The sequence below is a fragment of the Hemitrygon akajei genome, chromosome 2, assembly GCF_048418815.1.
Source record: "Hemitrygon akajei chromosome 2, sHemAka1.3, whole genome shotgun sequence".
NCBI lineage: Eukaryota > Metazoa > Chordata > Chondrichthyes > Myliobatiformes > Dasyatidae > Hemitrygon > Hemitrygon akajei.
The window spans coordinates 6,024,517-6,047,428 of NC_133125.1; the positions used below are offsets into that span (position 1 = coordinate 6,024,517).

Sequence of the window (22,912 nt, forward strand, 5' to 3'; positions counted from 1 at the left end):
CCTATCACCTTCCAGCCATTCACGTTATGGGACCTTCTTCCTCTCCGGGTCAAGTTTAAATTGAACAGGTATGGATGTCAAGTTGTTTATCAAATGTATGTTTTCCCTTGTCAGAGTGGGGAGTTTAAGGTCATCTGTAACTGATGCCTGTGACATCCACCCATAATTTGGATCAGCTGGAAAAATTAGCTGAAAAATGGCAGATGGAATTTAAAGCCACAGGCAAAAATGCTCAGCAGGTCAGGCGGGATCTATGGAAAAGAATAAATAATCGACGTTTTATCAGGAAGTGTACAAGGTAGGTGATACTGAAAGGGAGAGGGGGATGAAGTAAGAAGCTGGGAGGTGACAGGTGGGAAAGGCAAAGGGCTGGAGAAGAAGGCATCTGATAGGAGAGGAGAGTGGGCCACAGGAGAAAGGTGGAGAGGCACCAGGGGGAGGTGCTGGCAGGTGAGGAGAAGAGGTAAGAGACCTGAGTGGGCATTAGAAGAAGAGGGAAGGGGGAGGGACGGTAGGAGAAAATAACGTTCATGCCATCGGTTTGAAGGCTACCCATACGGAATATGAGGTATTGTTCCTCCACCCTGAGAGTGGTCTCACCGTGGCGGAAGATGAGGACATGCCCCTGCAGGTCGGAATGCGAATGGGGATTGGGCCAGCGGGAAATTAACGCTTTTTGTGGACCCCAGTTTACGTGGGGGGTCGCCAATGTAGAGCGGTCTGCACCAGGGGGACCAGATACAGTAGATGGCACCGAGAGATTCGCGGGTGGAGTGTTGCCTCACTCGCAGGTGGGGGAGGAAGTACAGCACTTCTTCAGCCTGCAGAGATGAGCGCCAGGAGGGAGATTAGTGGGAAGAGGCAAACGCACCTATTTTGCACAATTTGGAATGAACGTGCGCACGGTTTAGAAATTGATAATCCTCTGTAAAATTCCGGTTCCCCGGGACAGAACCAGATCGAAGTACAAACAATTCTTCCGTCAGTTTACCAAGAATCCTCCAGCAGGGTGGAGCCCATCGCCGGCTCCAGCCCTGAGTCAGACACCATCCCGAATCGGTGTTCGGCTGCTCAGAAGGTCCCCGCACCGCGGCCATGGGCAAGGTGAAGACCTTCGCGATCCTCTACGACCGCCCCACCTACTCCTGCGGGGAGCTGGTCTCCGGACGGATCGTGGTGGAACTTACGGAGCAGATCGAGGTGAAGGCTCTTAAAATCCACGCCAAGGGCCATGCCTTCGTTCGCTGGACCGAGGGACATGCTGGTTCGAACTCCCACCATACGCGGGTTTATACTCAGGAGCGTCGATTCTTCAAACACGACTACCTTCCCATTGGAACAGGTAAGAGTGCCCTCGTACTGTCGAGACTTTACTGCACAAGCGATCTGATAGAACAACTTCATTCCACCCAACTCAACCCAGTGACCTAATGACTTCCACTGGGGAGAGTTGGGAGAATTCAGAAAAGCACACAGTTCATCTAAAAGTCACAGCTTTTAAAACCCGCGTGTAAATTAGCTCTTTGAAATTGCATTTAGTAGAGGGAGTCTGTGTACCCCAGCGAAATAAAGTGTCAACCCGTCCCCACCGGTGCCGTACCCCGGTGTTACAGTGACAGATCCGTACCCACCCATACTGTACCTCAGTCAAATACAGAGTCAACCTGCCTCCTCCCTGTACTGTACCCCAGTGAAATAGAGTATCAACCTGTCCCCACCCATACCCTACTCCACTGTTACACCGTGACAGACCCGCCCTCTCCGGTACTGTACTATGGTGTTATACAGTGCAAACCTGTCGCCAACAGTACCTACCCTAACCCTAACCCAACTCCCCAATTTACCCCAGCCTAATCCTAATCATAGGACAATTTACAATAACCAATGAACCTACCAACCAGCACATCTTTGGAATGTGAGGAAACCCAGAGCACCCGGAGGAAACACACACGTGCACAAGTACAAAGGATGCAGGGATTGACCCATGGACTCCAGTGCACCGAACTGTGATACTACCATGCTAACCACATACAAAGCAACCAATACTTGGCAGTATTACTATTTCAAGGCAGGTGTGTGCCCACCAGTACTGAATGGTTTCTGTTCCTGTACGTACCTGGACCCAGTTGAACACGGACACTGTGACCCAGTGGAACACAGTGCAAGGTCTGCTCCCTCAGAGTGTAGACCCAGAATCAGGGCTAATATCTCGGGCATAATTCATGAAATTTGTTGTTTTGTGGCAGCAGTACATTTCAATACACAATAATAATAAAATGGTTACAGAAATACACATAAGAAATTAAATTAGTGCAAAACGAGAGGAAAACATTAATGAGGTGGTTTTCATGGGTTCACTGTCCATTCCGAAATCTGATGTCGGAGCAGAAGAAGCTGTTGCTGAATCGCTGAGTGTGAGTCTTCAGGCTCCTGTACCCCCTCCCTGATGTAGCAATGAGAAGAGGGCATGTCCATGGTGATGGGGGTTCATAATGATGGATGCCACCTTTCTGAGGCATCACGTTTTGAAGATGTCCTCGATGTTGGGGAGTCAAGAGTCAATGATGGAGTTGACTGAGTTTGCAACATTCTGCAGCTTTTTCCAATCCTGTGCATGGGGCCTCTGTACCAAATGTTGGTACAGCCAGTTAGAATGCTCTCTACGGTACCTGTAGAAATTTGTGGGTGTCATCGGTGACATCCTAAAGCTCAGTACCAAGTACAGTGACAGAACGGAGCTCACTAGTAGTGTGTCCCAGAGTTATACAGTGTCGGACCTCAGCAGCATGAAGACTCGTATGGCCAGATTTGGGAACAGCTTCTTTCCAACTGTGATAAGACTGCTGAACAAATCCTGACCCGGATCTGGGCCGTACCTTCCAAATATCTGGACCTGACTTGCACTACCTTACTTTCCCTTTTCTATTTTCTAATTATGATTTATAATTTAAATTTTTATTATATTTACTTCGATTTGTACTTCAGGGAGCGCGAGACGCAGAATCAAATATCGCTGTGATGATTGTACGCTCTAGTATCACTTTGCCATTCCTTTGGATTCATTAGCTGGGCGCAGTGGAGAACCTGCTCTCCATATTGTACTGCCCTGGCTTGGGTACAGGATTGTGTAGACAGCTAGGACGCAACATCCATGTTGGACACAGACCAACGGAGGGCCATTCAGAGCTGGACATCCATACTCACAGCATTCTATAGATGTACAGCAGAGAGCACCTTAACAACTTGCAGAACTGATTGGTACGGAAATTGCACTGCGGCAGTCTATGTTGAACTCAACAAAGGACTACCTTAGGGACTCCAGCTTGGGATTTTTTCTCGGGGTTTACTCACAAAGCCTTCCCCATGAGCAAATACTTGAAAGTACAGCAAGGTAGCAGAGATTTGAGATCAGAGTTTTTCTTCTCATAGATGGCCTACCAACCACCGCTGATGAGCCCCGTCTGCCCGAAATGACTGGTTTTAATCCATCTTTGCACCTTCTCCTGTCAGTAGAAATGGTTCAGCTAGGCCACGTGAAGGTCAGGACTGGACTTGATTGTCCACAAGACCATAAGATATAGGAGCAGAATTAGGGCATTTGGGTCTGCTATGCCTTTCATCATGGCTGATCCAATTTTCCACTCAGCCCCAATCTCCTGCCTTTTCCCCGTATCCCTTCATGTCCTGACCAATCAAGAATTTATCGACCAATAGTCGGAGATAGAGGTGCACACTTTTGGGAGTATTTGGTAGGTAATGGGATCTTATTCACACTCACCCCCCCCCCCCCCCATTATGACAACCTTAGGAACCTAACCTTATGCCAAAAATAAAACTGAATCATACCTGTAAATGGCTGAAGGACCTTCATATCATTTCTAAAGTGAGAGGATCAAAGTTCAAAGTAAATCTTATTATCAAAGTACATATATATCAGCATTTACAACCCTGAGATTCATTTTTTCCAGTGGGCTACTCAGCAAATCTGTAGAACAGTAACAATAACAGGATCAATGAAAGACCAACCAGAGTGCATTAGACAACAAACTGTGCAAATGCAAATATAAATACCGTAAATAACAAGAACATGAGATAACAAGATAAAGAGTCCTTAAAGGGAGATCATTGGTTGTGAGAACATCTCAATGGATGGGAAGTGAGTGTAGTTATCCCCTTTGTCCAAGAGCCTGATGGTTATGGGGTAGCCACTGTTCTTGAACCTGGTGGTGTGAGCCTTGGTCCTCTTGTATCTCCTACCTCATAGCAGCAGCAAGTAAAGACTATCAGTACTGGGCCACTTTAGTTTCTTTGTTAGCACCTAGTTACAGCTCAGGGAGCATTCATGTAACTTGCTTGCTTTTGAACTCAAAAATCATATTTCTGAAGCCCTAGGCTTAATTTGCTTCAGTCTACTGAATCTTTGCCCTGCCTTTGTTATCTCTCATCTCTTTATCAGTGTACATGTTGTCAATCCAATGCTGTGTTTCATTACCATGTTCTGATAGACCTGATCCACAGTATATGTCTGTTCCATGACATCGGTTTGCTTCCAACTGTTCCATAACATTGATAAATTTATTTGGGTCACAAATACTGAAATACTTTTGTTTGTATTCCCGCCATAAATATTTTCATATTCTGTGTTTTAAACATAATTATGTTTCAGCACCTTCTTCGGAGTCAGCTGTATTCTTGATTCGGTATTCAAGACTGTTTAATGTCATTTCCTGTACACAAAACTGTAAATTGTTACTCCAAATCTAATGCAGCACAAAAAAGATAAATAACACAATAATCAAAAATACAATAAATATAAATATATAATAGTGTATGTAGATTTGTGTGTGTGTGTATATGTATGTATATATATATATATATCGTATGTCCATAAAGTGACACTAGGCCTTACATAAGGTGACTGACAGGAAATGATAAAGTAGTGGTGGAGTTGGTGGGTGAAGGTGTTGTTTAGCTTCTGTTTGGGGAAAGTAATTGTTTTTGAGTCTGGTGGTCCTGGCGTGGATGCTGCGTAGCCTTCTCCAGGATGGGAATGGGACAGTCTATGAGCAGGGTGTGTGGGATCCTTTTTGATATTACTGGCCCTTTCCAGGCACCTTTCTGTATATATGTATGTCCTTGATGGTGGGTAGCTGGTGCCAGTGAAGCGTTGCACAGCTTTCACTGCTGTTTATAGTCTTCCTCCCTGCCACAGTGTAATTTCCATACCAATCAGCTCTGCAAGTTGTTAAGGTGCTCTCTACTGTACATCTATAGAATGCTGTGAGTATGGATGTCCAGCTCTCTTCAGCTTCCACAGAAAGTAGAAGCGTTGGTGAGCTTCCTGATTTAACTGGTCATCATACTTTGTTTCTTGATATTACACCATTTTAATTCACAGTTAAAATGTGTTCTGTTTGCTTTGGCCTTTATCATTATGTTAACAATTTTTTACAGCACTGTTCCATTACAGCAATGATCGTAAAGTATGACTCATCAGAACACTTTTAAAAAGGCTCAGATAATTGAAACTTTATTACCAATTGTTTAAGTTGCACTCTACTCCACAGATAGTATTTCACGCTGGCCGGCTGTCCCCAGCACATCCTCCGAGGGGTGATGCGAACAACGCATCTCGCTGCAGGCTTCAATGTTATGTGACAAATACTAAAGCTAAAATTAATTCCTTGGATGTGGTCCTTCTTGCAGTTTTAAAGCTATGTATTAAATGTACTGTGCACTGGAAATTTGTTTTTTTAATATATAGTCATTCTTGAATTCTGTTAACACCGCCTTCATTTTATTGACCCTCATTCCTTCTTTGGAAGTAGGTCACCCTGGTAGCATAGTGATTGGCATGATGCTTTACAGCACCAGCAACCAGGGTTCAATTCCCACCTCTGTCCATAAGGAGTGTGTACACTCTACCCGTGACCATGTGGCTTTCTCCTGGTGCTGCAGTTTCCTCCCGCATTCCCAAGACGTACAGGTTAGTAGATTAATTGGTCACCTGAGTACAACTGGGTGACATGAGCTCATTGGGCTGGAAGGATCTGTTACTGTACTGTATTTCTATTAAATTTTCAAAATTATGTCATCATTACAGTAGACCAGGGCAGGCGAACACGGAAGTTGCAATTAAACTGGTTCAACTGGTTTCTCAAAAATGATTGCCAACAAAAATAAAACTGAAAAGCTAATTTTGTTCATTGCTGGAATCCTGGTGCCATACAGCAATGAAGGGACTGTTGTGTTTATGTTCTATGTACTAAAGTGTCCACCTGAGCTCATGGCATTTGCCAGAGTTGACCCATACCCCTCTAAACCAAGTGTTCCCAACCTGGGGTCCATGCCTCCCTTGGTTAATGTAGGGGTCCATGGAGTAAAAATGTTTGAGAACCCCTACTCTAAACCTTTCCTATCCATTCAATGTCATTTAAACAAGGGAATTCTTTCTGTTTTATTTTCACGTCTAGTAGCTAGTTGCTGTTGTGTTTTAAAGCCACATGGAGACCAGAGTAGGAAATGCAAAAAGCTGCAACAAGCCTTATTTAATAATACAAGAGATTCTGAAAATGTTGGAAATCTTACGTAACACACATAAAATGCTGGAGGAATTCAGCAGGTTAGGCAACATCTATGGAAATGTGTAAACAGTCAACGTGTCAGGCCAAGATCCTTTGTCAGCAATGGAAAGGAGGAAAGATACAAGAATTAAAAGGTGGGGGAGGAGAAGGAGGACAAGCTGGAAGCTGATAGGTGAAGGCAGGTGTATGGAAAGGCAAAGGACTGGAGAGGAAGGAATCTTAAAGGAGAGTATATTGGACCATGGGAAAAAGGGAAGGAGGAGGAAAACCAAGGAGAAATTGATGTTCTTGCCATTAGGTTGGAGGCTACCTTGATGGAATATGACGAGTTGCTTCTCCACCCTGAGAGTGGCCTCATCGCAGCAGTAGAGAAGGCCAAGACCAATGCAAAGGAGTTCAAATGAGAACCTCAACTGGAATCACAATACATAATTTTGTTTACAGATTAGATAAATAATTAATAATTTCGTGCCCATCAAATGTGACCACGAACCATATATCAGTATCAGATTTATTATCAGTCTTACATGTGAAATGTATTGCTTTATGGCAGCAGGAGAGTGCCAGGACATAAAATTTTGATAAACTACAAACAAGTAAACAGTGCAAATAAAGGATTAATCTGTTTGTGCTCATGGACCATTTGGGAATCGATGTATTTACTTATTTTGAGATGCAACGTGCAACAGGCCCTTCTGCCCAATGAGCTGCGCCACCCAGCAGCCCACCTGTTTCACCCAAGCCTGATCACAGCTCAACGTGCAATGACCCACCTACTTACTAACCCATATGTGTTTGGAATGTGGGAGGAAACTGTGACACGCAGAGGAAACCCACATGCTTACAAGGAGAATGTACAAATGGCATTGGAATTCAACTCTGAATTCTGATGCCCCCAGCTGTAATTGCATCGCACTAACTGCTATGCTACCACAGTGCCCATGAGACTGGTCTTAAAACGTTGGGTGTAGGTCTTCAAGCTCCTGCACCTATCCCCTGATGGTAGCAATGAGAAGATGCCATGTCCTGGGTGGTGAGTGTCATTAGTAACTGGGGTCACCTCCTTGAGGCTGTGCCACTTGATGATGTCCTAGCTGGTACGGTGGGTTGTGGCCATGAAGGAGCTGGCTGAATCAGCATTTATGGCACAGTTGTGCGTCATTAACGTGTGCATAAGTTTGATACATAAAAGCCCCTGATAGATTTCATTGATATAATTGTACTGCACAGCCAAGTTCTCAAGTGTATTGTGTCTCTGATCCCTGATCATACAGTAATGACTTGTCTGATTACCACTGAATGCTGTCCTTGGCAACGGACACATTTTGCATCTATTCACAATTCATACACCAATTGTTCACCATCTCCTTGATACCCACGGACTTGGCTTACAGCGATTAATTCTGTCTTGCATAGCTTTGATCTGAATCTTCATTAATGAATTTTATTACCATTTATTACAAATGTCAGCTGTTCACTGTCGTCATTCCAACAGTTAATGTTACAGTTCTTCAATACAATGTATGGCAATCTCTGAAGATCTATCCTGGGCCCAACAGATTGATGAAACTACAAAGATGGTAGGGCAACGCCATTAACTGTGGCAGGGTTTGCAGGACATTATGTCCGACAAAGCGAAGCCCAGTAGCATGAATGGCAGCGATGCTTCATTACCAGATGAACTCAGCACCTTCTGTGCACACTTTGAAAAGGAGAATATAACTAACAGCTGTGAAGATCCCTGCTGCACCTGGTAACCCTGTGGTTTTTGTTGATGCCGAAGTCAGGATGTCTTCCAGGAGGGTGAATCCTGACAAGTCAGCAGGCCCCAGGAGTAGCTGGTAAGGCTCTGAAAACTTGTGCCAACCAACTGACAGGGGTATTCAAGGACTCTTTCAACCTCTCACTGCTACAGTCGGCAGTTCCCACTTGCTTCTAAAAAGTCACAATTATACCAGTGGCCAAGAGTACAGTAAGCCGCCTTTATGACTATCATCCAGTAGCGCTCACATCTACGGTGATGAAATGCTTTGAGAGGTTGGTCATGGCCAGAATGAACTCCTGCCTCAGCAAGGACCTGGACCCACTGCAATTTGTCTATCGCCACAATAGGTCAACAGCAGATGCAATCTCAATGGCTCTCCACATGGCCTTAGATCACCTGGATAACACAAACACCTATGTCAGGATGCTGTTCATCGACTATAGCTCAGCATTTAACACCATCATTCCCACAGTCCTGATCGATAAGCTACAGAACCTGGGCCTCTGTAACTTGCTCTACAATTGGTTCCTTGACTTCCTAACCAGAAGACCACAATCTGTGCAGATTGGTGATAATATCTTCTCCTCACTAACAATCAACACCTCAGGGATGTGTGCTTAGCCCACCGCTCTACTCACTCTATACCCACGACTGTATGGCTAGACATAGCTCAAACACCATCTAGAAACTTGCTGATGATACAACCATTGTTGGTAGAATCTCAGATGGAGATGAGAGGGTGTACAGGAGTGAGATATAACAGCTATGTCACGGTCTGGTCCGTGGACTCCGCATCCCAGTTCACAGTCCGGTCCATGGACTCCGCATTCCGGTTATTTCTTTTTTCCCCGTGTTTCATTGGGCACCTTGATTGAGGCACCTGATCCTCATTTCGAGCCTGCTCCAGGGTTCAGTTATTCCTTTGCTGGACCGTCATCAGAAACTCACACCAAGAAGCTTATCACCGGAAACACGTCACCAGAAGCCGGTTACCCGAAGCTTGTCACCGGGAGCCAGGCTGGCGGATTCAGGCTCCGGGCCGCCGAGAGGTCTGGACCATCATCAGAACCACTGAGAATTGTGGACTGTAACTTGCGCCGCTGCCAGTGGCCGCTTAGCGAATTCAGTCGTTTTCGTGTCCAACTGAGTTACCGGCTGTGTGCTGCTACTCCGAGTAAGGTACGAATCCTGTCGTTTCTGTAGCCGGCTGAGACCTGCTGGTCGCTTGCTGCCACTCCCAGCAAAGATACGTATGGACTGTTGTTGTGTGGTTTGGTCTCCTCGTTATCCAAATCCTGTCCAGCTGAGTGGGTCCGGCCATTTCCCACTGCTCTGAGTTGGGTATTCTGTCTCTTCATTGTTCAAGTCCAGTCAAGTCCAGGTCCAGGCTCTGTGTTCCAAGTCAAGTCAAGTCTGAGTTCCAAGTCCCGAGTCCGAGTCAAGTCCGAGTCCAGGTTTTACCGGTTTGTTATCCAGTGTTTACATCCACGTTGACATTATGTCCTTATTCCTGGCCTTCCTAGTAATTCTCAATAAACACAGTTCAGTTTATACTATCTCAGTGCCTGTGTTTTGCACTTGGGTCTGCCCCCAACGCCCCCTTGTAACAAGCTGGTGGATTGTGTCACAGCACACCCTGCACTCAATGTCAGTAAGATGAAAAAGCTCATTGTGGACTTCAGGAAGGGTAAGACGAGGGAACGTGAACCAATCTTCATAGAGAGAACAGAAGCGGAGAGTTTCTGGATGGCAATGTCTCTTGAGGATCTAACCTGGTCCCAACATATCAATGCAGCTATATAGAAGGCAAGACAGCAGCTACACTTCATTAGTAGTTTGAGGAGAATCGGTTTGTCAACTAAAACATTTGAAAACTTCTATGGATGTACCATGGAGAGCATTCTGACAGGCTGCATCACCATTAGGTATGGTGGGGCCACTGCACAGGACCGAAAGAAACTACAGAGAGTTATAAAATTAGTCAGTTCCATCTTGGGTGCATGCCTTCGTCACATCCAAGACATCTTCAAGGCGTGGTGCCTCAGAAAGGTGGTGTTCATCGTTGAGGACGCCCAGCACCCAGGGAATGCCCTCTTCTCAATGTTACCATCAGGAAGGAGGTACCGGAGCCCGAAGGCACACACTCAGCCACTCAACAACAGTTTCTTCCCCTCTGCCATCCAATTCCTAAATGGACATTGAACCCATGAACACTACCTCACTTTTTAAAATATATATTATTTGTTTTTGTACTTTTTTAATTTATACAATATACATTTATATATTTACTGTAATTGACTTACTTTTTCTTTCTATATTATCATGTATTGCAATGTACTTCTGCTACTAAGTTAACAAATTGCACGACACATGCCAGTGATAATAAACCTGATTCTGATTCCCTCCCACATTTCTGTCATCTATATGCCTATCTAAGAGTCACATACTGTAAATGTCCCTAATGCATCTGTCCCTACCAGAATCTGAATCAGAATCAGGTCTAATATCACTGGCATATGTCATGAAATTTGTTGTTTTGAGGCAGCAGTACATTGTAGAATAAAAAACAACTTTGGGTGGCAGGGTGGAGTCTCTGCCAAGGTGCTAAGGTGCTCCTTCTCTTCGCTGGTCTGCGGGGGGGGGGGGGGGGGGTGTGTGTGTGTGTGTGTGTGTGTGTGTGTGTGTGTGTGTGTGTGTGTGTGTGTGTGTGTGTGTGTGTGTGTGTGTGTGTGTGTGTGTGTGTGTGTGTGTGTGTGTGTGAGAGAGATCCATTAGTCTCGCGAGACCCTGGATCTGGGCAAGGTTGTATGGAAGACCGGCATTTGCCCATGCAGCGAGTCTCCCCTCTCTATACCACCGATGTTGTCCAAGGGAAGGGCAAGGGCTGATACAGCTTGGCACCGGTGTCGTCACAGGAGTTGCCAGAGCGAAGTTGAAGGCAACGTCGGACTGCCTTAGGGACTCCAGCTCCGGATTTGTCCTCAGGGTTTACTCCCGAAGCCTTTCCCGTGAGTGGGTATGGCCGCAAGGCAGCGGAGGTTTGAAATCAGTTTTCCCTCTCTTAGATGGACTGCCTTCCCAGGCTGATGAGCTCCATCTACCCGAAGAACTGGCTTTAAGGCATCAGGACTCACCTTCGTCCCTTCTCCTGTCAGTAGAAACTGTTCCGCCGGGCTTAGAGGCTAAGCCACACCAGAAGGCCAGGAGTTGGACTTGGTTGTCAGAGGCTATTTGAAGTGCACGCCGTGAGGAGCAGTTTTAGGTAGTGGGAGCTTGTCCCACTACCACCCCTCAGCTTGACAACCTTGGAATCGGGTAAGGTGTAGCACCTGCTTAAACCCACAATCAGGGTCACATGAAGCCACGGGAGCAGGTAGTGGATGGTCGTCTGAGCAGCTGATAAATATCACAAGTCCTGGTTACGTGACCATGATGCCAGGCAGACAATCTCGGAAGAGTATTGATAATGGCTGAGGTCACCCATCTTGTAAAGATGCTGTCCAGAGTAAGGCAAAGGCAGACCAATTGTGTAGAAAATTTGCCAAGGGCAATCATGGTCACAGACCGTGATAGCCTACATCATATGACATGGCACATAATGATGATTATAAATAATAAAAACTGTAAATCACAGTAAGAAGTATATACAGTAATGTGCAAAAGTCAGGCACATACATATAGCTAGGGTGCCTGAAACTTCTGCACAGTACTGTATATTATGTCTTTCCAGTTACCATGTAACACTAAATACTGCTGAGCTAATACAAAGCTAAGTACACTTACTTCTGTTTCCCAAACACCTTATTTTAAACAATATACAGTACAGTGCAAAAGTCTTAGGTGCCCTAACTACAGTATGTACGTGCGTGTGCCTTAGACCTTTGAACAGTTCAGTTTCAAAAAAAGAAAATTAAAATTAAGTAGTGCAGAAAGACAGGTAAAAATATTGAAGTAGTGTTCATGGAATCATTGTCCATTCATATACCTGTTGAGAAGTCTTCAGGCCTCTGTACCTCCTCCTTGATAGTAGCAATGAGAAGAGGGCATGTCCTGGGTGACGGGGTTCTTAATGATGGACGCCACCTTTCGAGGTTTTGCCTTTTGAAGATGTCCTCGATGGTGGGGAGGCTAGTGCACATGATGGAGCTGGCTGAGTTTACAACCCTGTGCAGTCTTTTACTGATCCTGTGAATTGGCATTTTCAAACCATGCAATAATGCAACTAGTTAGAATGTTCTCCATGGTACAGCTACAGAAAATTGCTAGGATTATTGGTGACATACAAACTCTCCTCGAACTCCTGAAGAAATATAGTTGCTGTTGTGCTTTCTTTGTAATTGTATTAATAAGCCAGGCACAGGATAGATATTCAAAGATTATTTTTGTGGCTGATGGCCTTTGCATGTTTGTAAACCACAGAAGTTAGTTCAGGGACCTATGCTAGTTTGCATGCCACAAGGGTTAGTGCACGGACCTTTGTTCGGTGTATATCACAGGGGTTAGCGCAGGGACCTTTGTTCGGTGTATATCACAGGGGTTAGTGCACGGACCTTTGTTCGGTGTATATCACAGGGGTTAGTGCACGGACCTTTGTTCGGTGTATATCACAGGGGTTAGTGCACGGACCTTTGTTCGGTGTATATCACAGGGGTTAGCACAGGGACCTTTGTTCGGTGTATATCACAGGGGTTAGCACAGGGACCTTTGTTCGGTGTATATCACAGGGGTTAGTGCACGGACCTTTGTTCGGTGTATATCACAGGGGTTAGCGCAGGGACCTTTGTTCGGTGTATATCACAGGGGTTAGTGCACGGACCTTTGTTCGGTGTATATCACAGGGGTTAGTGCACGGACCTTTGTTCGGTGTATATCACAGGGGTTAGTGCACGGACCTTTGTTCGGTGTATATCACAGGGGTTAGTGCACGGACCTTTGTTCGGTGTATATCACAGGGGTTAGCGCAGGGACCTTTGTTCGGTGTATATCACAGGGGTTAGTGCACGGACATTTGTTCGGTGTATATCACAGGGGTTAGTGCACGGACCTTTGTTCGGTGTATATCACAGGGGTTAGTGCACAGGGACCTTTGTTCGGTGTATATCACAGGGGTTAGTGCACGGACATTTGTTCGGTGTATATCACAGGGGTTAGTGCACGGACCTTTGTTCGGTGTATATCACAGGGGTTAGTGCACAGGGACCTTTGTTCGGTGTATATCACAGGGGTTAGTGCACGGACCTTTGTTCGGTGTATATCACAGGGGTTAGTGCACGGACCTTTGTTCGGTGTATATCACAGGGGTTAGTGCACGGACCTTTGTTCGGTGTATATCACAGGGGTTAGAGCACGGACCTTTGTTCGGTGTATATCACAGGGGTTAGTGCACGGACCTTTGTTCGGTGTATATCACAGGGGTTAGTGCACGGACCTTTGTTCGGTGTATATCACAGGGGTTATTGCACAGACCTTTGTTCGGTGTATATCACAGGGGTTAGTGCACGGACCTTTGTTCGGTGTATATCACAGGGGTTAGCACAGGGACCTTTGTTCGGTGTATATCACAGGGGTTAGTGCACGGACCTTTGTTCGGTGTATATCACAGGGGTTAGCACACGGACCTTTGTTCGGTGTATATCACAGGGGTTAGTGCACGGACCTTTGTTCGGTGTATATCACAGGGGTTAGCACACGGACCTTTGTTCGGTGTATATCACAGGGGTTAGTGCACGGACCTTTGTTCGGTGTATATCACAGGGGTTAGCACACGGACCTTTGTTCGGTGTATATCACAGGGGTTAGCACACGGACCTTTGTTCGGTGTATATCACAGGGGTTAGTGCACGGACCTTTGTTCGGTGTATATCACAGGGGTTAGTGCACGGACCTTTGTTCGGTGTATATCACAGGGGTTAGCACACGGACCTTTGTTCGGTGTATATCACAGGGGTTAGTGCACGGACCTTTGTTCGGTGTATATCACAGGGGTTAGTGCACGGACCTTTGTTCGGTGTATATCACAGGGGTTAGTGCACGGACCTTTGTTCGGTGTATATCACAGGGGTTAGCACAGGGACCATTGTTCGGTGTATATCACAGGGGTTAGTGCACGGACCTTTGTTCGGTGTATATCACATGGGTTAGTGCACGGACCTTTGTTCGGTGTATATCACATGGGTTAGTGCACGGACCTTTGTTCGGTGTATATCACAGGGGTTAGTGCACAGACCTTTGTTCGGTGTATATCACAGGGGTTAGCACAGAGACCTTTGTTCGGTGTATATCACAGGGGTTAGCACAGGGACCTTTGTTCGGTGTATATCACAGGGGTTAGTGCATGGACCTTTGTTCGGTGTATATCACAGGGGTTAGTGCACGGACCTTTGTTCGGTGTATATCACAGGGGTTAGCACAGGGACCTTTGTTCGGTGTATATCACAGGGGTTAGTGCACGGACCTTTGTTCGGTGTATATCACAGGGGTTAGTGCACGGACCTTTGTTCGGTGTATATCACAGGGGTTAGCACAGGGACCTTTGTTCGGTGTATATCACAGGGGTTAGCACAGGGACCTTTGTTCGGTGTATATCACAGGGGTTAGCACAGGGACCTTTGTTCGGTGTATATCACAGGGGTTAGTGCACGGACCTTTGTTCGGTGTATATCACAGGGGTTAGTGCATGGACCTTTGTTCGGTGTATATCACAGGGGTTAGTGCACGGACCTTTGTTCGGTGTATATCACAGGGGTTAGTGCACGGACCTTTGTTCGGTGTATATCACAGGGGTTAGTGCATGGACCTTTGTTCGGTGTATATCACAGGGGTTAGCACAGGGACCTTTGTTCGGTGTATATCACAGGGGTTAGTGCACGGACCTTTGTTCGGTGTATATCACAGGGGTTAGTGCATGGACCTTTGTTCGGTGTATATCACAGGGGTTAGTGCACGGACCTTTGTTCGGTGTATATCACAGGGGTTAGTGCACGGACCTTTGTTCGGTGTATATCACAGGGGTTAGCACAGGGACCTTTGTTCGGTGTATATCACAGGGGTTAGTGCACGGACCTTTGTTCGGTGTATATCACAGGGGTTAGTGCACGGACCTTTGTTCGGTGTATATCACAGGGGTTAGCACAGGGACCTTTGTTCGGTGTATATCACAGGGGTTAGTGCACGGACCTTTGTTCGGTGTATATCACAGGGGTTAGTGCACGGACCTTTGTTCGGTGTATATCACAGGGGTTAGCACAGGGACCTTTGTTCGGTGTATATCACAGGGGTTAGCACAGGGACCTTTGTTCGGTGTATATCACAGGGGTTAGCACAGGGACCTTTGTTCGGTGTATATCACAGGGGTTAGTGCACGGACCTTTGTTCGGTGTATATCACAGGGGTTAGTGCACGGACCTTTGTTCGGTGTATATCACAGGGGTTAGCACAGGGACCATTGTTCGGTGTATATCACAGGGGTTAGTGCACGGACCTTTGTTCGGTGTATATCACAGGGGTTAGTGCACGGACCTTTGTTCGGTGTATATCACAGGGGTTAGTGCACGGACCTTTGTTCGGTGTATATCACAGGGGTTAGCACAGGGACCATTGTTCGGTGTATATCACATGGGTTAGTGCACGGACCTTTGTTCGGTGTATATCACATGGGTTAGTGCACGGACCTTTGTTCGGTGTATATCACAGGGGTTAGTGCACGGACCTTTGTTCGGTGTATATCACAGGGGTTAGTGCACAGACCTTTGTTCGGTGTATATCACAGGGGTTAGTGCACGGACCTTTGTTCGGTGTATATCACAGGGGTTAGTGCACGGACCTTTGTTCGGTGTATATCACAGGGGTTAGCACAGGGACCTTTGTTCGGTGTATATCACAGGGGTTAGCACAGGGACCTTTGTTCGGTGTATATCACAGGGGTTAGCACAGGGACCTTTGTTCGGTGTATATCACAGGGGTTAGTGCACGGACCTTTGTTCGGTGTATATCACAGGGGTTAGTGCACGGACCTTTGTTCGGTGTATATCACAGGGGTTAGCACAGGGACCATTGTTCGGTGTATATCACGGGGGTTAGTGCACGGACCTTTGTTCGGTGTATATCACATGGGTTAGTGCACGGACCTTTGTTCGGTGTATATCACAGGGGTTAGTGCACGGACCTTTGTTCGGTGTATATCACAGGGGTTAGCACAGGGACCTTTGTTCGGTGTATATCACAGGGGTTAGCACAGGGACCTTTGTTCGGTGTATATCACAGGGGTTAGCACAGGGACCTTTGTTCGGTGTATATCACAGGGGTTAGCACAGGGACCTTTGTTCAGTGTATATCACAGGGGTTAGCACAGGGACCTTTGTTCGGTGTATATCACAGGGGTTAGTGCACGGACCTTTGTTCGGTGTATATCACATGGGTTAGTGCACGGACCTTTGTTCGGTGTATATCACAGGGGTTAGCACAGGGACCTTTGTTCGGTGTATATCACAGGGGTTAGTGCAAGGACCTTTGTTCGGTGTATATCACAGGGGTTAGCACAGGGACCTTTGTTCGGTGTATATCACAGGGGTTAGTGCACGGACCTTTGTTCGGTGTATATCACAGGGGTTAGCACAGGGACCTTTGTTCGGTGTATATCACAGGGGTTAGCACAGGGACCTTTGTTCGGTGTATATCACAGGGGTTAGCACAGGGACCTTTGTTCGGTGTATATCACAGGGGTTAGCACAGGGACCTTTGTTCGGTGTATATCACAGGGGTTAGTGCACGGACCTTTGTTCGGTGTATATCACAGGGGTTAGCACAGGGACCTTTGTTCGGTGTATATCACAGGGGTTAGTGCACGGACCTTTGTTCGGTGTATATCACAGGGGTTAGTGCACGGACCTTTGTTCGGTGTACAATATATCACAGGGGTTAGTGCACGGACCTTTGTTCGGTGTATATCACAGGGGTTAGTGCACAGACCTTTGTTCGGTGTATATCACAGGGGTTAGCACAGGGACCTTTGTTCGGTGTATATCACAGGGGTTAGTGCACGGACCTTTGTTCGGTGTATATCACAGGGGTTAGTGCACGGACCTTTGTTCGGTGTATATCACAGGGGTTAGTGCACGGACCTTTGTTTGGTGTATATCACAGGGGTTAGTGCACGGACATTTGTTCGGTGTATATCACAGGGGTTAGTGCACGGACCTTTGTTCGGTGTATATCACAGGGGTTAGTGCACAGACCTTTGTTCGGTGTATATCACAGGGGTTAGTGCACGGACCTTTGTTCGGTGTATATCACAGGGGTTAGCACAGGGACCTTTGTTCGGTGTATATCACAGGGGTTAGTGCACGGACCTTTGTTTGGTGTATATCACAGGGGTTATCACAGCGACCTTTGTTCGGTGTATATCACAGGGGTTAGTGCACGGACCTTTGTTCGGTGTATATCACAGGGGTTAGCACAGGGACCTTTGTTCGGTGTATATCACAGGGGTTAGTGCACGGACCTTTGTTCGGTGTATATCACAGGGGTTAGCACAGGGACCTTTGTTCGGTGTATATCACAGGGGTTAGTGCACGGACCTTTGTTCGGTGTATATCACAGGGGTTAGTGCACGGACCTTTGTTCGGTGTATATCACAGGGGTTAGCACAGGGACCTTTGTTCGGTGTATATCACAGGGGTTAGTGCACGGACCTTTGTTCGGTGTATATCACAGGGGTTAGCACAGGGACCTTTGTTCGGTGTATATCACAGGGGTTAGCACAGGGACCTTTGTTCGGTGTATATCACAGGAGTTAGCACAGGGACCTTTGTTCGGTGTATATCACAGGGGTTAGTGCACAGGGACCTTTGTTCGGTGTATATCACAGGGGTTAGCACAGGGACCTTTGTTCGGTGTATATCACAGGGGTTAGCACAGGGACCTTTGTTCGGTGTATATCACAGGGGTTAGTGCACGGACCTTTGTTCGGTGTATATCACAGGGGTTAGTGCACGGACCTTTGTTCGGTGTATATCACAGGGGTTAGTGCACAGGGACCTTTGTTCGGTGTATATCACAGGGGTTAGTGCACGGACCTTTGTTCGGTGTATATCACAGGGGTTAGCACAGGGACCTTTGTTCGGTGTATATCACAGGGGTTAGCACAGGGACCTTTGTTCGGTGTATATCACAGGAGTTAGCACAGGGACCTTTGTTCGGTGTATATCACAGGGGTTAGTGCACGGACCTTTGTTCGGTGTATATCACAGGGGTTAGTGCACGGACCTTTGTTCGGTGTATATCACAGGGGTTAGCACAGGGACCTTTGTTCGGTGTATATCACAGGGGTTAGTGCACGGACCTTTGTTCGGTGTATATCACAGGGGTTAGTGCACGGACCTTTGTTCGGTGTATATCACAGGGGTTAGCACAGGGACCTTTGTTCGGTGTATATCACAGGGGTTAGCGCACGGACCTTTGTTCGGTGTATATCACAGGGGTTAGCACAGGGACCTTTGTTCGGTGTATATCACAGGGGTTAGCACAGGGACCTTTGTTCGGTGTATATCACAGGGGTTAGTGCACGGACCTTTGTTCGGTGTATATCACAGGGGTTAGTGCACGGACCTTTGTTCGGTGTATATCACAGGGGTTAGTGCACGGACCTTTGTTCGGTGTATATCACAGGGGTTAGCACAGGGACCTTTGTTCGGTGTATATCACAGGGGTTAGTGCACGGACCTTTGTTCGGTGTATATCACAGGGGTTAGCACAGGGACCTTTGTTCGGTGTATATCACAGGGGTTAGCACAGGGACCTTTGTTCGGTGTATATCACAGGGGTTAGTGCACGGACCTTTGTTCGGTGTATATCACAGGGGTTAGTGCACAGACCTTTGTTCGGTGTATGTCACAGGGGTTAGTGCACAGACCTTTGTTCGGTGTATGTCACAGGGGTTAGTGCACAGACCTTTGTTCGGTGTATATCACAGGGGTTAGTGCACGGACCTTTGTTCGGTGTATATCACAGGGGTTAGTGCACGGACCTTTGTTCGGTGTATATCACAGGGGTTAGTGCACGGACCTTTGTTCGGTGTATATCACAGGGGTTAGTGCACGGACCTTTGTTCGGTGTATATCACAGGGGTTAGTGCACAGACCTTTGTTCGGTGTATATCACAGGGGTTAGCACAGGGACCTTTGTTCGGTGTATATCACAGGGGTTAGCACAGGGACCTTTGTTCGGTGTATATCACAGGGGTTAGTGCACGGACCTTTGTTCGGTGTATATCACAGGGGTTAGCACAGGGACCTTTGTTCGGTGTATATCACAGGGGTTAGCACAGGGACCTTTGTTCGGTGTATATCACAGGGGTTAGTGCACGGACCTTTGTTCGGTGTATATCACAGGGGTTAGTGCACGGACCTTTGTTCGGTGTATATCACAGGGGTTAGTGCACGGACCTTTGTTCGGTGTATATCACAGGGGTTAGCACAGGGACCTTTGTTCGGTGTATATCACAGGGGTTAGTGCACGGACCTTTGTTCGGTGTATATCACAGTGGTTAGTGCACGGACCTTTGTTCGGTGTATATCACAGGGGTTAGTGCACGGACCTTTGTTCGGTGTATATCACAGGGGTTAGTGCACGGACCTTTGTTCGGTGTATATCACAGGGGTTAGCACAGGGACCTTTGTTCGGTGTATATCACAGGGGTTAGTGCACGGACCTTTGTTCGGTGTATATCACAGGGGTTAGTGCACGGACCTTTGTTCGGTGTATATCACAGGGGTTAGCACAGCGACCTTTGTTCGGTGTATATCACAGGGGTTAGTGCACGGACCTTTGTTCGGTGTATATCACAGGGGTTAGTGCACGGACCTTTCTTCGGTGTATATCACTGGGGTTAGTGCACGGACCTTTGTTCGGTGTATATCACAGGGGTTAGTGCACGGACCTTTGTTCGGTGTATATCACAGGGGTTAGCACAGGGACCTTTGTTCGGTGTATATCACAGGGGTTAGTGCACGGACCTTTGTTCGGTGTATATCACAGGGGTTAACACAGGGACCTTTGTTCGGTGTATATCACAGGGGTTAGTGCACGGACCTTTGTTCGGTGTATATCACAGGGGTTAGCACAGGGACCTTTGTTCGGTGTATATCACAGGGGTTAGTGCACGGACCTTTGTTCGGTGTATATCACAGGGGTTAGCACAGGGACCTTTGTTCGGTGTATATCACAGGGGTTATCACAGGGGTTAGTGCACGGACCTTTGTTCGGTGTATATCACAGGGGTTAGTGCACGGACATTTGTTCGGTGTATATCACAGGGGTTAGCACAGGGACCTTTGTTCGGTGTATATCACAGGGGTTAGTGCACGGACCTTTGTTCGGTGTATATCACATGGGTTAGTGCACGGACCTTTGTTCGGTGTATATCACAGGGGTTAGTGCACGGACCTTTGTTCGGTGTATATCACAGGGGTTAGTGCACGGACCTTTGTTCGGTGTATATCACAGGGGTTAGTGCACGGACATTTGTTCGGTGTATATCACAGGGGTTAGCACAGGGACCTTTGTTCGGTGTATATCACAGGGGTTAGCACAGGGACCTTTGTTCGGTGTATATCACAGGGGTTAGTGCACGGACCTTTGTTCGGTGTATATCACAGGGGTTAGCACAGGGACCTTTGTTCAGTGTATATCACATGGGTTAGTGCACGGACCTTTGTTCGGTGTATATCACAGGGGTTAGCGCACGGACCTTTGTTCGGTGTATATCACAGGGGTTAGCACAGGGACCTTTGTTCGGTGTATATCACAGGGGTTAGCACAGGGACCTTTGTTCGGTGTATATCACAGGGGTTAGCGCACGGACCTTTGTTCGGTGTATATCACAGGGGTTAGCACAGGGACCTTTGTTCGGTGTATATCACAGGGGTTAGCACAGGGACCTTTGTTCGGTGTATATCACAGGGGTTAGCACAGCGACCTTTGTTCGGTGTATATCACAGGGGTTAGTGCACGGACCTTTGTTCGGTGTATATCACAGGGGTTAGCACAGGGACCTTTGTTCGGTGTATATCACAGGGGTTAGTGCACGGACCTTTGTTCGGTGTATATCACAGGGGTTAGCACAGCGACCTTTGTTCGGTGTATATCACAGGGGTTAGTGCACAGGGACCTTTGTTCGGTGTATATCACAGGGGTTAGCACAGGGACCTTTGTTCGGTGTATATCACAGGGGTTAGCACAGGGACCTTTGTTCGGTGTATATCACAGGGGTTAGTGCACGGACCTTTGTTCGGTGTATATCACAGGGGTTAGCACAGGGACCTTTGTTCGGTGTATATCACAGGGGTTAGTGCACGGACCTTTGTTCGGTGTATATCACAGGGGTTAGCACAGGGACCTTTGTTCGGTGTATATCACAGGGGTTAGTGCACGGACCTTTGTTCGGTGTATATCACAGGGGTTAGCACAGCGACCTTTGTTCGGTGTATATCACAGGGGTTAGCACAGGGACCTTTGTTCGGTGTATATCACAGGGGTTAGTGCACGGACCTTTGTTCGGTGTATATCACAGGGGTTAGCACAGCGACCTTTGTTCGGTGTATATCACAGGGGTTAGTGCACGGACCTTTGTTCGGTGTATATCACAGGGGTTAGTGCACGGACCTTTGTTCGGTGTATATCACAGGGGTTAGCACACGGACCTTTGTTCGGTGTATATCACAGGGGTTAGTGCACGGACCTTTGTTCGGTGTATATCACAGGGGTTAGTGCACGGACCTTTGTTCGGTGTATATCACAGGGGTTAGTGCACGGACCTTTGTTCGGTGTATATCACAGGGGTTAGCACAGGGACCATTGTTCGGTGTATATCACAGGGGTTAGTGCACGGACCTTTGTTCGGTGTATATCACATGGGTTAGTGCACGGACCTTTGTTCGGTGTATATCACATGGGTTAGTGCACGGACCTTTGTTCGGTGTATATCACAGGGGTTAGTGCACGGACCTTTGTTCGGTGTATATCACAGGGGTTAGTGCACAGACCTTTGTTCGGTGTATATCACAGGGGTTAGTGCACGGACCTTTGTTCGGTGTATATCACAGGGGTTAGTGCACGGACCTTTGTTCGGTGTATATCACAGGGGTTAGCACAGGGACCTTTGTTCGGTGTATATCACAGGGGTTAGCACAGGGACCTTTGTTCGGTGTATATCACAGGGGTTAGCACAGGGACCTTTGTTCGGTGTATATCACAGGGGTTAGTGCACGGACCTTTGTTCGGTGTATATCACAGGGGTTAGTGCACGGACCTTTGTTCGGTGTATATCACAGGGGTTAGCACAGGGACCTTTGTTCGGTGTATATCACAGGGGTTAGCACAGGGACCTTTCTTCGGTGTATATCACAGGGGTTAGTGCATGGACCTTTGTTCGGTGTATATCACAGGGGTTAGTGCACGGACCTTTGTTCGGTGTATATCACAGGGGTTAGCACAGGGACCTTTGTTCGGTGTATATCACAGGGGTTAGCACAGGGACCTTTGTTCGGTGTATATCACAGGGGTTAGT

The 22,912-nt window shown here is 47.1% G+C and overlaps 1 protein-coding gene across 1 annotated transcript in view; it reads left to right on the forward strand.

Annotated features, from left to right (window-relative positions):
* Positions 1 to 843: 843 nt before the first annotated feature.
* LOC140738786 (arrestin domain-containing protein 3-like) overlaps positions 844 to 22,912 on the forward strand; it is a 154,740-nt gene continuing 132,671 nt past the window's right edge. The window contains exon 1 of the mRNA XM_073066629.1: positions 844 to 1,342. Coding sequence (XP_072922730.1) covers positions 1,096 to 1,342 — 247 coding nt within the window. The 5' untranslated portion in view covers positions 844 to 1,095. The remainder of the gene's footprint in view (positions 1,343 to 22,912) is intronic.